Source organism: Dipodomys spectabilis, unplaced genomic scaffold (assembly GCF_019054845.1).
Source record: "Dipodomys spectabilis isolate Male_0828 unplaced genomic scaffold, ASM1905484v1 ptg000229l, whole genome shotgun sequence".
Taxonomy (NCBI): Eukaryota; Metazoa; Chordata; class Mammalia; order Rodentia; family Heteromyidae; genus Dipodomys; species Dipodomys spectabilis.
In genome coordinates, this window is record NW_024870906.1 from 1,026,683 (window position 1) to 1,041,770 (window position 15,088).

At 55.4% G+C, this 15,088-nt stretch overlaps 2 protein-coding genes across 2 annotated transcripts in view; one reads left to right on the forward strand and one right to left on the reverse strand.

The window, feature by feature from the left end:
* The window catches only part of Dpysl2 (dihydropyrimidinase like 2), a 78,498-nt gene extending 69,288 nt beyond the window's left edge, over positions 1 to 9,210 (reverse strand). The window contains exon 1 of the mRNA XM_042697839.1: positions 8,857 to 9,210. Coding sequence (XP_042553773.1) covers positions 8,857 to 9,210 — 354 coding nt within the window. The remainder of the gene's footprint in view (positions 1 to 8,856) is intronic.
* A 410-nt stretch (positions 9,211 to 9,620) lies between these two features.
* Pnma2 (PNMA family member 2) lies at positions 9,621 to 14,729 on the forward strand. Its single transcript, XM_042697849.1, has 3 exons — positions 9,621 to 9,670; positions 12,872 to 12,998; positions 13,292 to 14,729. Exon 3 carries the CDS (start codon positions 13,320 to 13,322, stop codon positions 14,418 to 14,420), a length of 1,101 nt encoding a protein of 366 aa, XP_042553783.1. The 5' UTR covers positions 9,621 to 9,670; positions 12,872 to 12,998; positions 13,292 to 13,319; the 3' UTR covers positions 14,421 to 14,729.
* Positions 14,730 to 15,088: the final 359 nt, after the last annotated feature.

Sequence of the window (15,088 nt, forward strand, 5' to 3'; positions counted from 1 at the left end):
AGGAAGACCGGACCCCCAAAACAACCAAAGCCAAAAAGAAATGCCTGGGAATGGGCCCTGGGAAGAGTGCCCCGGTCTGGCAGCACAGGTCCCAGTTTCCTCAAAAAGAGAGAAGAAAAGATGAACAAGAGGAGGAGGAAGAGGAGCCTGCCTTCTCCTTCTGCCCCCCTCCAGGGCACAGGGTGGTGACAGCCACCCCCAGTCAGCACAGCGGCCAGATCTTGCTCTGGGACTGGTGGGGAGGAGGGCAATGAGGGGTGAGCATCTGCCGCTCCAGCCCCCAGGCTGCGGTAATTGGTGATAACAGCCCAGATTGACTTAGACAATGATTTACATCAAACAAAATCACATTGTCAGCACAGCGTTCTAATCTTAGAAGGGGCTGTCATTCCTACTGTTCAGAGTTGGCCTGCATCCCAGTAGTATTGGGGGACTTCTTTCGCCTTTGATGGACAGAATATCAGCAGCTTAGGACATATTCACAATGACTAATCAACAGTCCATTTTATAAATGACCTTATAAGACACACTGCAAAAAAAAAAAATCAGGCACTCAGAACTTTTTTGCAGCAATCCTTTGGAGATAAAAATGAATACATGATGCATACAAAAGGCAACAAGGATTAAAATCTCTCCATATACGCACAGTGGCTCATGCCTGTAATCCTAACTACTTGGGAGGCAGAGATCTGGGGGATCACAGTTGGAAGCTAATTTGGATGAAAGTTAAAGGAACTCTCTGCCTGGTGTTGGTGGCTCACGCCTGTAATCCTAGCTACTCTGGAGGCTGAGATCTGAGGATCACAGTTCAAAGCCAGCCCAGACAGGAAAGTTGAGACTCTTATCTCCAATGATCCACCAGAAAACTGGAAGTAGAGCTGGGGCTGAAAGCGGTAGAGCACTAGCCTTGAGTCAGAGAGCTCAAGCAGAGTGCCCAGGCCCTGAGTTCAAGCCCCACGAGTGACAAAAAAAAGAAAAGGAAGGAAGGAGCAAACGAACGAACTCATTTTAACAATAAAAGCCAAGCATGGTAGCACATGCCTGAAGATGTAAATAGGAATACTAGAGTCCAGAACAGCCAGACAAAAATGTTGAGACCCTATCTGAAAAATAAAAGCAAAAAGAACTGGGGAGAGGGGGAGCATTGCTCAGGTGGCAGAATACCAGCCTAGGAAATGAAAAGCCCTGAATTCAAACCTCAGTGTTAAAAACAAAATAAGCTCTAGGGTCATACCGACCCAGGTTCAAATCCTGCTTCTTACATTTCAGGTACACTTCTCTTACAAAACAAGGACAGCGGTGGCACCCACTTGGTCACCACCATCGGAGCAATGAGGCAGTTCCTACCAAGCACTCAGCAAGGGTCTACCACCCATACCCACCCACAGAACTGACCCGCCCCGGGAAGTTCACCACCCAGCCCTGGCAGGTGAGGGAAGCCATGGGACAGGGTCACACACTGCAAGGGTTTAGGAATTAGAGCAATAGACTGGATCCCTCTCTCAAAGGTTGTAAGGGCGAGGGTAACCTGCTACACCCTACAAGCTCTAGCATGTAGAACCCAGGGCTGAGGTGGAGCTCCGCAGTGCAATGCTTGTGCCTAGCAGGCACAAGGCCCCGCGTTCCATCCCCAGCCCCAGCCAAGGAAATGCAAAGCCTATCTCAAGTAGAGTGGACAAGCACATTCCCAGAGCTGGGTGCGGCTACATCAGTAAGGAGGGTGTCAGAAGTAGGGCTTCAGTGCAGAGGCCCTCATCCTAATCTAATCACCTGAGGCCAGAGAAAGGAAGTAAATACTCAAGAACCACTTTCTCTACATCCACAATGGTGGAGTTAGGCAACAGGCCTCCTTGGACCTCTGCCATTCAAGAAGTGAGTGATCAACTCCAATGTTCCCTCCTTTCTCCAGGAAGTAGAGAGGGACATGCATACCAACAGACCAGGCCGGTCTAGGGCTGTGCATGATGTTCATGCCTGTTATCTTCGGCTACCTGAAGATAGGAGGATTACACTGAGAGGCAGCCTGGGCAAAAGCAGGAGACCCAATCTAAAATATAAACCAAAGTGAAAAGGTCTGGGGGAGTGAGTGGCTCAGGTAGTGGAACCCTCCCCTAGCAAGTGTAAGGCCTTGAGTTCAAACCCAAGTTCTGCTAAAAAGGGAAAAAAACCTTTACTGAAAAATAGGCCCATCCCAGGCCTGATTACCACAGTGTGAGGTCATGAGTTTCTGAAGGATACAATGTTCAAAAGTCAGGGTCAGGCTGGGAAGGTGGCTCAGTGGTAGAGCGCTTGCCTTGCATGAATGAGGTCCTGGGTTCAATTCCTCAGCACCACATAAGCAGAAAAAGCCAGAAGTGGTGCTGTGGCTCAAGTGGTAGAGTGCTAGCCTTGAGCTGAAGAGCTGAGGGACAGCACCCAGGCCCAGAGTTCAGGCCCATGACCGACAAAAAAAAAAAAAGTCAGGGCCACTGGGGAAGGTGGCTCATGCCTGTCATCCTAGCTACTCAGGAGGCTAAGATCTGAGGTTCACAGTTCGAAGCCAGCCCAAGCAGAAAAATCCAAAGACTCCTATCTCCAATTAGCCACAGGAAAAAAGAAGAAAGAAAGAAAGAAAAGAAAAGGGCCTGGCACCTGTGACTCATGCCTCCAATCCTCGCTAATCAGGAGGCTGAGAGCTAAGGACTGAGATTCAAAGCCAGCCTGGGCAGGAAAGTCCGTGAGACTCTTTTTTTTTTTTTTTTTTTGGTCCTGTCGTGGGGCCTGAACTCTGGGCCGGGGCGCTTTCCTCAGCTCTTCAGCTCAAGGCTAGCGCTCTACCACTTGAGCCACAGCGCCACTTCCGGCTTTTTTTCTTTTTGCTTTTGTGGTGCTGAGGAATCGAACCTGGGGCCTGATGCATGCAAGGCAAGCGCTCTACCACTGAGCCACCTTCCCAGCCCATCCGTGAGACTCTTATCTCCAATAACCACCAGCAAACCAGAAATGGCACTGTGGCTCAAGTGGTAGAGCACTTGCCTTGGACAGTACTCAGGCCCAGAATTCAAGCACCACAATCAACAAAACAAAAGAAAAAGCCAGATGTGGAGCTGTGGCTTAAGCGGTAGAGCTCCAGCAAAAAATCTGAATGGCAGTGCCTAGGCCCTGAGTTCAAGACCCAGGACCAGCATGGACATACATACAAAGTCAGGGTCAGAGGCTATCAGTGACAATGCTCCTCCTCTTGAAGGGGGAAGAAATAGACAGATGGGAGAATTTCCCTCCACTCAGGCCTTACGCACCATCCCAAACTATCCTTCCTATTTCTTATTTATATATATTTTTTTAAGCTGGTACCTAATTTTTTACATTATTATAAAGGTGATATACAGAGAGTTACGGTTACACACGTCAGGTAGTAAGTGCATTTCTTTTTGGACAATGTCACCCCTTCCCTCGCTCTCTCCTAGTCTTTCCCTCTCACCCCAAACACAGTTTGTAGAGTTCATTTTCAATGTAGTATCTGCATCTGCCCACCCTTTGTCCTTCCTAGTTCTTCCTACCATTAGTTAACTGCAAACCTGTTCATGGAGCAATAGTGTTTTCAAGTCATCAGTGACTCATTATGCTTTAAATCATTATAGGAGTATCAGTCAGCCTTAAAAGAAAAAGGAAGAAATTCCATCACACGCTACAGCGTGGATAACCATAGACAGCATGCTAAGTAAAATAAGCCAGTGAGTCACAAGAGACAAACACTCAGGAGGTACCAGAACACCAACCCCCAGGACAGTCAGAGGACTGACAGAGGGGCACGGGGGAATGGCCGGCGGGGACAGAGTTACAGTGTGGCAAGATGGAAAAGTTCTGCAGATCAACTTCCTACAGAGTGGACATCAGGAGCTTTGCTGAACCAAAGACTCAGCACGGAATGGTTACGATGGCAATCATGCCATGTTACTTTATCACAAATGTCAATGTAAGTCAAGGAATGATCATAGTAATTAATAATCAATGCAAGTAGTAATAATTGGTAGATGATGAGTAAGGAATCAAGACAACTAGTAATTATGATTCTAACCCAGTGCCTTTGTCCTCTGATACCTCCCCAGGTGCATTTCAGGAGTTGGTTCATACCTGTACCTCTCCTTTTGAACCAATGGAGCCTGCCGAGTATCAAATTACTGCCATTGTTGTAGGCACCCAGCCAAATCTCTACCACACACTCACCTAAGGAGACATCTACCAGTTCACAGGTTTGTGCATGATCAAATAAGTCTCTGGAGACAACTGGAGTATTCCCATTCACAAAAGAGGATTTCCCCGCTGAGACTCGTGCAGGAGCAGCAGAACCCAGGACAGGGCTCTGGGGGTGAAGGGCACACAATGGAAGGGCACAGCACAGACTTGCTGACTGTGTAACAGTATGCCTGAGTCTGGGTGATTTATAACAAAGAGAAGTCTGGTTCATGGCTCTGGAGGCTGAGGAGCCTCCCTATCGAAGGGCCGCACGTTTGAGGGCCTTCTTGCTGCACCAGAACATGGCAGAAGGCATCACACCAGTGAGGACGGAGCTGGAACCCACAGCCTGTGGCAGGTGGGTGGAGCCCTCTCATGAGGCCCAACCTCCCAGCACCGCGGCCCAGGGTGCTAATGCTCCAACATGTTGGGGACAAAGTCAAACCACAGCAGCAATGCGGCTGAGTTCAGTAGAACTCTGCTTAGTCCACTCATCTGGCACTTGCCCTGAACAAGACGAGAATGAGCTCCTGCCACTCCAGCCTGCCATGGGATGCCCAGCTAAGAACAGGACCGGAAGCCCCCTATGCCGGCTCCCTGGATGTGCCGCTGTCCTGGACACACCGTTCCTGCAGTGGGAAGGAGCGGACTCCTGGAGGAAGGGCGGTGCTCAGGGCTCTGGGCACTGCTGAGGGAGAAGCCATGGTCTGGATGATGGAAGTTTCATATTGCTAAGGCGTGGTCTCCTGGGCGGCAGGACCAGAAGGTGGTGTGGGCCTCATACAAGGCTCCTAGGGCATTGTGGGCACTCAAGACGGATGTGTCTCCCCTGCTTCCCCCACCACGCCCTGCCGTACCTCTCTCCTTCCTGGATAGGATGTGCTCAGCTGTATCTCCAGCTCTGACCAAACCCAAGGAGCCATCCCATCCTGGACAACCTTGGGCCAGAGCCATGAGCCAAAACAAACCTCTGGTCACTTCAGAAGTCACCTGCCTTGGGTATTTTGTTACAGTGATTCAAGGGGGGAAAAAAATCCACACCAACCAAACTGCCCTCTGCGATCTTCTCCCAGAGCCTCAATCCTTCCAAGATGGTAACCAGTGTGACCTCACTGCTGGCCACAGGGAGCTAAGTAGATAGACAGTTAATTGATGAATGACTGATAAGTTATAGATAATTGATTGGATGGTAGATAATTGATAGATGATAGGTAGATGGATAATTTTTCTCCTTCACGTACCTCTAATGGCTCCTTCCTTTCACCAATACCTGACTGGTGGGTGTGGGAAACTCTACCCATCCTTTCTGGGGCTGAGCTGCTACACTGTGCCGCTTACTTCACATGCTCTCTCCAGATGTACTCACTCAGCGTCTCTACTGAAGCTAATGATGCCTGTGGCTTGGGAAGGGATGGCAGGTCCACTGTGTGGCAGGTGAGCAAAGCCCCTTCCGTCCACACTTAGTGCCCCCAAATACAGCTTCCCCAGGGTGAGAGAGGGCAGGAGCCCCAGATCCACTCAGTCTACCTCCCCCACGGCCAGGGCATCCGGGAGGAATACTGAGAAGCCAGCATCCAGCCTGCTCGCAGATGAAAACCAAGGAATGACCACCCAATGCAGCCAAGATGGCGGGCCAATGGGGCCTTCAGAAATCACCGTTGCTATTCATGTAACACACACACACATGTGAATATACACTCATGTGCTCACATGCACACCTAATACCTTTTATGTAGAAATGAAAACTCCAAACCTTTGTAAGGTACCAGGCAAGATGGAGGTTCCTAGACCTGAATGACACCATCCCTCAGAAACCTCCATTATGACCCAGTGCTGGGCTGGGCTAGGGCTGCAGAGGGCGAGCCAGGATACCCTGCTACTAAAACCCAGGCCACTGAAGCAAGGCCGGGGGCGTGTCGCACAGACTAAAATGGCTTCGGTTTTGCATCAGCTCCTTTGCTCCATGTGCCCGGGGTTTACGATTTAGACTTTCTATTAAATGTAGAGTGTTATAACAAGTGGTCCTGGTGATCAAACGTGTAAACTTACCTATATGAACAGGAAAGTGGGGCTGGGAAGGTGGCTCAGTGGTAGAGTGCTTGCCTTGCATGCATGAGGCCCTGGGTTCGATTCCTCAGCACCACATAAGCAATAAGCCGGAAGTGGCGCTGTGGCTCAAGTGGTAGAGTGCTAGCTTTGAGCTGAAGAGCTGAGGGACAGCGCCCAGGCCCTGAGTTCAGGCCCCACAACCGGACCCAAAAAAAAAAAAAAAAGAACAGGAAAGTGGCTGTGTTATTCAACCCAGTAGAACTATGTCTTTCATATTCAAGTGTTTCATGGCTGTTGTTTAGTTCGTTTGTGTGTGTATGCATGTGTGTATGTGCATACCAGTTCGGGGACTTGAACCCAGGGCTTTTTACTTGGCTTTTTTTGTTCAAAGCTGGTGCTCTATCGCTTGAACCACATCTCTACTTCCAGATTTTTTTTTCTGGCTAATTGGAAATAAAGAGTTTCTCAGGCTTTTCTGCCTGAGCTAACTTTGATCCTTAATTCTCAGATCTCAGCCTCCTGAATAGCTAGGACTATAGGTATAAGGTACCTGCATCCTACTCAAACTCATGTTTTAATTCTCTGCTGCCATCCTTATAGGTGGACACTATCAAACCCTGTCAACTGATCTGCTTTTTGTTTTGGGGACTTTGGGGTTTGTTTGGGTTTTTGTTTGTTTGTGTTTTTGGTTATGGGGCTGGAACTCAGGGCCTGAGTACCATTCCTGAGCTTTTTTTGCTCAAGGCTAGCACTCCACCACTTTGAGCTATAGCTTCACTTCTGGATTTGGGTGGTTAATTGGAGATAAGTCTCATGGACTTTCCTGCCTAGGCTGGCTTCGAACAACCAGCATCAGATCTCAGCCCCTACAGCAGCTAGGCCTACAGGTCTGACCCACTGGTGCCTGCTATGCTCTGAGATTCCTAAACAATTTCTTTATTCTCAGGTTCACTTTTCTGTAATTACCAGCACAGCTTGTCTTGCTTGAGACTGTTCACATAGCCATAGACACACATGGCCTTGACCCTCACAGGGCTTCTCCAGAGAAAGAAGTCTTTCCCACCCAGTCAGCTTGAGACTCTGTAATTGTCTGATTGATCCCTTGCAACATAAGGCTGGTTGGACTTAAGAATGTTCTGGGTGTCCGAGGGACCATGGACAGGAGATACACTGCTCTATGTGAATAAATCAGAAGATGGGTGGGGAGTGGAGATGGGTTAAGTGAGTAGTCACCTCACCTTCAGGAAAAGACAGCCAACAGTCTACTGCTGCTAGGATTGATCCAATGTAAGTCCAAAGCTTCAGACCTCTCTGTCATATCAGGAGACAGTAGGGTCAGCAGCTTCCTCCAACGCTGCCCCTAAGCCCACACCCAGTGTGCAGGGAAGGCTGGTGGATCCTTCAATGAGCATGTGCATCCCTCCCCAACTCCTCCAGAAGCCCTCTGAAAGCAAGCCTCTCGAGTTCCCTATGACTCTCCATCCTTTCTCCAGACACTCAATAAAGAATCACTCATTGATTTATTTCTCATCTTCACCGAAGGCATGGGAGAGAAACAGCAAAAAAGGGGGGGGGGGAAGGCATTAAAACATTTTTGTACTGCCAATGATCAGTTGAGAAATTAAAGCTGTGGGGAAAACATCTCACAGGCCTAAAGGTCACCCCAATAAAGACCCAAGTGTGTGTGGAAACAGGAGGTGCTTCTTGGGCACAGGGGCCCCCATCCACCAGCGTTCAGCGGCTTCCACATCAAGGTTAATCAAACCGGCTTTCTTTGTCTCCCACCGCCACAGCGTGAGGAGCCTGGGTTTCAGATGTGAGCCGTTTTCCCCCTTTCTTTCCTTTTTTTTTTTTTTTACTCTTTGGACGGAATCCACTCAGACCCGGCTCCCCAGGGCACCCCCACAGGGCAGAGGGGGGCGCTTGGGGACGCCCCGGCTGAGACACTTAGTGGAACTCTGCCCCCTACCCGGGTCGTTTAGGAGCCTGGGTCTCCCCGGGGTGACTCCACAGCCCGGCGCTGGGCGGAGTGAAGCAGGGTGGAGGGCGGTGAGCGCCCGGGGAGGCGCTGGCCGTGGTCCTGACCCGGGCGCTCAGGACCCGGCGCCAGGAAAGCGCCCGCCCGGCGAAGGAAGGTGGGAGGGAGGGGTGCGACCCCCGCGGCCCCTCCCGACCCCCGGAGGCCGCCACGCCGCCTCCAAGAAAAAAAGGGTGGGGCAGCCGGCCGCAGCTGCGAGGGAAGAAGAATGGAGCCGCCGTGCGCCCCGCACGCGCCGCGCCACGCCACGCCTGCGGTGCGGGCTCCGCGGCTCCGGCCCGCCCGCGCCCCGCGCCCCGGGGCCGTCTTTGTGGGCGCCCCGCCGCCGCCGCCCGCCGCACCCCGCGCGGGGAAGGGGCGCAGGGCGGGGCGCGCGTGCAGATGCGTGGAGGGGGCGCGCGCGAGGCGGGGCGTGCGGGCCGGTGCGCCGGGGAGGGGCTCGGGGCTCCGCCGACCCGGAACGAAGGGGACCCGGGGAGGGGCGGCCCCCCGCGCCCGGCCCCGCGCTGCATCCCACCTCCCCACGCCCTCCCCCCCCCCCGCCCCGCACCAACCTGGTCGTAGACGTTCTGCAGGGCTTCCTTGCCCGAGGCCCGCCGGATCTCCACCTTCCGGCCGGATTCAACAGATGGCTCCCCGCCGGCGCGCCGGCCCTGCCGGGAGAACGGCGTCTGCGGGTCGGGGCCCAAGTGGGCGACGTCCCGCTGCTGGGCCACCACCTGCCCCGAGCCCCGGCCCACCGACAGCGAGTCGAAGTCGATGGTCTTGTTCTCCGAGGACCCCTCCACCGGGCAGAACATGCCGCAGAATTTCTGCCGGGGCTTGGGGCTGCCCGAGCCCAGGTTCTTAAAAAAGGCAGGGACCTCCTCGTCCTCGGCCGCCTTCCCGGACGGCTTCCGCTCGGCCATGGTGCGCGGGGGGCTCGGGGAGGGTCCTCTCGTCCGTCCGTCCGTCCGTCCGCGGCGCGCACCAGCCCCTCGCCGCTCCCTGCCTGGCGCAAGGTGTGCAGAGAAGAAGGCGAGCAGGCGAGCCGGCGACCCGCCCGGTCCCTCCCCCTGACCCGCGCCCGCCCGCCCTGCCCACGCCCCCCGCGCCGCCCCGCGCGAGCTCCGGCGGCGAGCGGCAAAGTTGGGTCCGGGCGCACGGCCGCTGCGGCAGCGCGAGCGAGCGGAGGACGGCGGTTCCCGGCAGCGCGGGGCGGGGCGCGGCGGGGCGGGGCGCGGCGCGGCGGGCGGGGGAGGGGCGCGGCGGGCGGAGGGGAGCGAGCCGAGCGCCGCGTGCCCGGAGCCCGCGCTCCGGAAGTGAAGCGGCCGGACCCCCTGCTCACGGATGCGCGCCGCGGGTCTGCGGACCGACCTCGGGGCCAGGGTGAGTGTGGGGCCGGCGCGGGGCGCGAGGAGCCCGGGGCACCGGCCCCTGACTCTGCGCCCCGGCGCCTCTCCCGCCGCATTGCGGCCCCGGGGTGAGGTCGCCCCGTGCGAGGGGCGCCGGGTCGCTCAGCTCGGGTGTCAGCCGACGGCGGCACAGGGGATCGAGTCCCGGGCCCCGCGGACCCCCGGCGGAGGGCGGGGGAGGGCGCGGCGTGCTGCGGGGGTCCGCGGGGCCCTGGGGAGCGCCTCGGAGGGCCGTCGAGGTTCGTGCATCACCGTGGGGGGGGGGGGACGCACAGCATGGCGGGGAGAGATGCGGAGGGGCGCGGCGGGTGGGAGAGAGGGGAGGGCGGGGAGCCCCTCTGGACGACGGGGGTGCAGCACGGAGTGCGGATTCCAGGCCCCTACGACCGTTCAGGCGCAGACCCGCCGGGCTGCCTGCGGACTCCACGCCCCGCAGCTGCGCCACTGCGCCAAGCAAGGCCGCAAGCTGGTATCTTTCTGCACCGCACGCACACGTACACGCACACGCACACGCACGCACATTGGAAGAACCCGGCCGAAGCCCCCTCCCGAAGCCTCCAGCCCGCCCGGCCCCGCGGCGCCCCGCCCAGGCCCCCCGCCCGCATTGCGCACTGCGGTGCCGGCCTGGCGCGCAGAGGGAGCGGGCAGCCCCCGGGCGAGCGAGGCAGGAGGTAGGTCGAGATTGGGGGCGAGGGGTGGGGAGAGGACCCCGAATTGTGTGAAGATTTGGGGCGTACGCAGGGATCGTCTGGCCAGGGCCTGGGTTAGTGGCAATCTGGGCGGGCGTAAAACCCTCTGCGGGGGCCCTTCCCTGCTGATTCCAGGCTCCTGGCCTGTTCCACGTCGCGTCCTCTGCTGCATCGGGTCGCTTTCTGCCCCGCCTGTCTTCCCACAGTGGCAGAAACCGGCAGAAATGGTGTCCATCTTCCGGCTGCTTACTGGGCATGCTCAGTAAGTCGGGGTGGGCGTGGGCTGGAGAGGCCCTCAGCCGCAGGGAGGTGGCACGGGCCCCCTCCGCTCCGGGGTGCGCCCGGGGTGCGCACAGGACGGAGCCCAGGAGGAGAAGGCGCCAGAGGGGACACCTGCGCTGGGAAGAGAACCTGAGTAGGGCTTTGGGGACCTAGCACCGGTGTGTTCTCTGTGAATAAAGTGCTTCCTTGTGAATCACAGCAGCTCCTAGACAGAGAGCCAAGTGCCTTCTTGGATGGGATATGGGTTAGAGAGAATGGGGACCCTGTGCCCAAGGCTGATGCCTCCAGCCGTCCCAGCGCCGTCTTCAGCTTCACGGCCAGACTATCCTCTGTGTGAAAAAAGTCCTTCTATTTCTCCATATCCAAATATTTCCAAGGCGGCCCTGTAGTACATCAAGGTGCTTTTCCTCTGTGACTCTGTGTGTGAGAGTGGCGTTAACAGGTAAGATTGCCTTTGGGAAAGAGCCCTGGAAAGCCAGCCTCGCTGCAGAAGAGCAGCCTCTGCACCTCGCTCTTCCTGGACATTCAATCTATCTAAGTACCCTAATGGAGGGGGAAGTCACCCCCATATGGTGGAAGGAGAACTAGAGAAGTGGCAGGGATGGGGGGTCGGGCAGCATTTTCCTCTACTTGCTTTCACAGAGGGCTGTGGCTGTCAGTGACTCCCAGAAAGACTTTGGAGCTGCACCCACAGCAGGAGCAACTGTTGTGGTGGCCACAGGGTGGCATCTGTGGCATTAGGTTCTTTCACATGGATGGAGATGGTCAGACCAAGGAGAAGATCATTGTAGTCTCCTAACACACCCAGCACAAAAGTCACTGGGAGGGATGATCACACCGACCCATGACATTCCAGTCAACAGCATGGCCTGCATTCCACATGGGTCCCCCAGGAGGACCTAGTGTGGTTCTGTCAGTCCTAGCCATCCGAGCTTCCTGTCCCGCACAGTGATGTTTCAGGATGAGGAAGTCACCTGGGGCAGACCATGCTCTACCGGGGATCTGCATCTACATCCTCCCGTCTCCCAACCACTCCAGAACCAGGAGTTCTGCCTTTTTCCTCCTCCCATGACCTCTGCTCAGTCAGGTGCCAGGGAAAAAGTACCTTTCCTTCTTCACCAAAGAAACATGCCACTTACAAAAATCTCACTAAACAGAAGAGACTGGACTTAAAACACCAAATTTAACTCATCTAGTCCCAAGATTTTTTTTTACTTTCATTATTTTTGTGTGTGTTGGTTGTAGGGCTTGAACTCAGGACCTGGGCACTGTCCCTGAGCTCTTTGCTCAAGGCTAGTGCTCTACCACTTTGAGCCACAGCACCAATTCTGGTTTTCTGGTGATTAATTGGAGATAAGAGACTCACAGACTTTCCTGCCCATGCTGGCTTTGAAACACAATCCCAGATCTCAGTTCCTGAATAGTTAGGATTACAGGTGTGAGCCATCAGCACTAGTGATTTTATTTTTCCTCTTGCCTATATTAAATGTTTGAGTGATTCTCAGTTGAATCTTTGTCTTTGATTATATTTTTGTGTGAGACAGGGTCTCCCTTTGTAGGCTAGGCTTCCATTGAGCTCAGTCTTCCTGCTTCAGCCTCCCAAGGGCTGGACCTGGCTCAGTTTTTTGTCTTTTTAATATGTGTTGGTCCTGGGACTTGAACTCAAGGCCTGGGCACTGTCCCTGAGCTTTTTAGCTCAAGGCTAGCCACTCTATTACTTGAGCCACCAGTTCACTCCTGACTTTTTTTTGTGGTTAATTGGAGGTAAGAGTCTCACAGACTTTCCTGCCTGAGCAGGCTTTGAGCCATGATCCACAGACCTCAACCTCCTGAGTAGCTAAGATTATAGATGTGAGCCAGATTCCAGATGTCTTTTATTTTTGTTTTTTGCCAGTTCTGGGGCTTGAATTGTGGGCCTGGGCCCTGTTCCTAAGCTTCTTTGTGCTCAAGGCTTAGTGCTCTACCACCTGAGCCACAGTGACACTCCCAGCCTTTTCTGAGTAGTTTACTGGACATAATGAGTCTCATGGACTTTCCTGCCCCGGCTGGCTTCAGACCACAATCCTCAGATCTCAGCCTTGAGTAGATAGGATTACAGGCATAAGCCACCAGTACCCAGGTTAGACATACTTTTGAATAAGTCGGTTTGCAATGCTGGGTGATAGTTGAGCATGAAAATGTGTTTTCTTATTTATACACAGCAGGACTGCGTGGCGTGGCTGAGTTTAGACCACACACACCCCCTGTGTGGAGGTGGGGGACCTCTTCCTGAGCTAGAAGCTGAACGGAAGCTCCTTGGCTCTCACAGAGCATTCTGGAACATATAAAGAGGTATTTGGCTCTGATTTCTTCTTTCCCGCAACTGGGGATTAAAGACATTAGTCAAGTGTCTGATGAGCCTGTGGTATGGAAACTACGTGGCAGTGGGGTTCGTGGGAGAAAACGGGTCATAGTAAGCAAACAAGGCCAGTCTGTCAAGTGGAGTGGACAAACCAGCCCCAGAACAAGCGGACTGCAGGGCTCCGGCCCTGACACCCTGCCTTGGGGAAGGTCTAGGAGATGCTGGGGCTGGGTTCCTCTATGTTTCGCAGGGATTGAACCACTGACACCCGTGATCCTTGTAGCGTGCAGGGGAGCCGGGATTCGGGGGCGATGGCCGTGGCGCTGCTGGAGGGCTGGTGCAGGATCATGAACGTGGATGACCAGAAGGCGCTGATGGTGACGGGCGTGCCCGTGGACTGTGAGGAGGCCGAGGTCCAGGGCGTGCTGCAGGAGGCCTTCAAGGCACTGGGCGGGTACCGACTGCTGGGCAAGATCTTCCGCAAGCAGGAGAACGCCAACGCCGTCCTGTTGGAGCTGCTGGAGCCCACCGATGTGTCCGCCATCCCCACCGAGGTGCAGGCCAAGGGGGGTGTCTGGAAGGTGATCTTCAAGACCCCCAACCAGGACACGGAGTTTCTGGAGAGACTGAACCTGTTTCTGGAGAAGGAGGGACAGACGGTGTCCGGCATGTTCCGGGCCCTGGGACAGGAAGGGCTGTCGCCGGCCACCGTGCCCTGCATCTCGCCCGAGCTGCTGGCGCATCTGGTGGGGCAGGCGGTGGCCCACGCCCCGCAGCCCCTGCTGCCCATGAGGTACCGCAAGCTGCGGGTGTTCTCGGGCAGCCCGGCGCCCGCGCCGGAGGAGGAGCCCTTCGAGGTGTGGCTGGAGCAGGCCACGGAGATCGTCAAGGAGTGGCCGGTGGCCGAGGCGGAGAAGAAGAGGTGGTTGATGGAGAGCCTGCGCGGGCCGGCGCTGGACCTCATGCGCATCCTGCAGGCCGACAGCCCGGCCGGTGGCGTGGAGGAGTGCCTGGAGGCCTTCAAGCAGGTGTTCGGCAGCCTGGAGAGCCGCCGCACCTCGCAGGTGAGGTACCTGAAGACCTATCAGGAGGAAGGGGAGAAGGTCTCGGCCTACGTGCTCCGGCTGGAGACCCTGCTCCGGAGGGCGGTGGAGAAGCGGGCCATCTCCCGGAGCATCGTGGACCAGGTGCGCCTGGAGCAGGTGATGGCCGGCGCCAGCCTGAGCGGGGCCCTGTGGTGCCGGCTCCGGGAGCTGCAGGAGCAGGGGCCCCCGCCCAGCTTCCTGCAGCTGGTGAAGGTGATCCGGGAGGAGGAGGAGGAGGAGGCCACCTTTGAGAGTGAGAACGCGCCTCCGCCGGAGCGGGAGGAGAGGGATGGACGCGGCCGCTGGGAGAACAAGGTGGACCACTGAGAATCCTGACCAGGCAGCAGCGGGTCAGGCGGACTTGACCAGGCCTCGACCATACGAAGGGTTGAAAGCAAGGCGTTAGAGCTAGTCTTCTTTTTTATTTTTAAACAAGGTGAAACAAGGTCTCACCCCAGAGCCCAGGCCAGCCTCCAACTCCACAATCCTCCCGCCTCGGTCTCCTGAGTGCTGAGATTCTGTGTAGGCATCATCACAAAAGCCAGTACAGGCTACACGCCTGTAATCCCAGCTACTCGAGAGGCAGAATCGGGAGGATTGTGAATACCAAGGAACAAAATACAAACAGATGCCAGGGTGTAGGTCCTAGGGCGCGACGCCGACATACTCCGTGCATCCCCAGTTGTGGGAGAAAGATCCTAATAGATTGTTAATAAATAAAAGATTAAATCCCAGATAGGAAGTATGAGCCCAAAGACATACAAAACAACCGTACCTCCAGTTTCTTTTAATTTCCCCAATTCAACTAAGTTTACCTGGACCTAGGGGAAGAATTGACTTGGGGGTTGGGTGGGGGGGAACGCCAGCATTTGGGATTAGGTTGGAAGATGACATGGCTCAGCTTGTGTGTATTGAGGGGAGGGGGTCCTGTCTCAAATGGACATCCGATGAGTCCTGTGCATGGCGGGGATGTGGGAGGGGCCTTGGGTCCCCAG

What these genes read in the sequence shown, in the direction of transcription:
- Pnma2 (XM_042697849.1), top strand. Translation starts at nt 13,320, where the DNA reads ATGGCCGTGGCGCTGCTGGAGGGCTGGTGCAGGATCATGAACGTGGAT.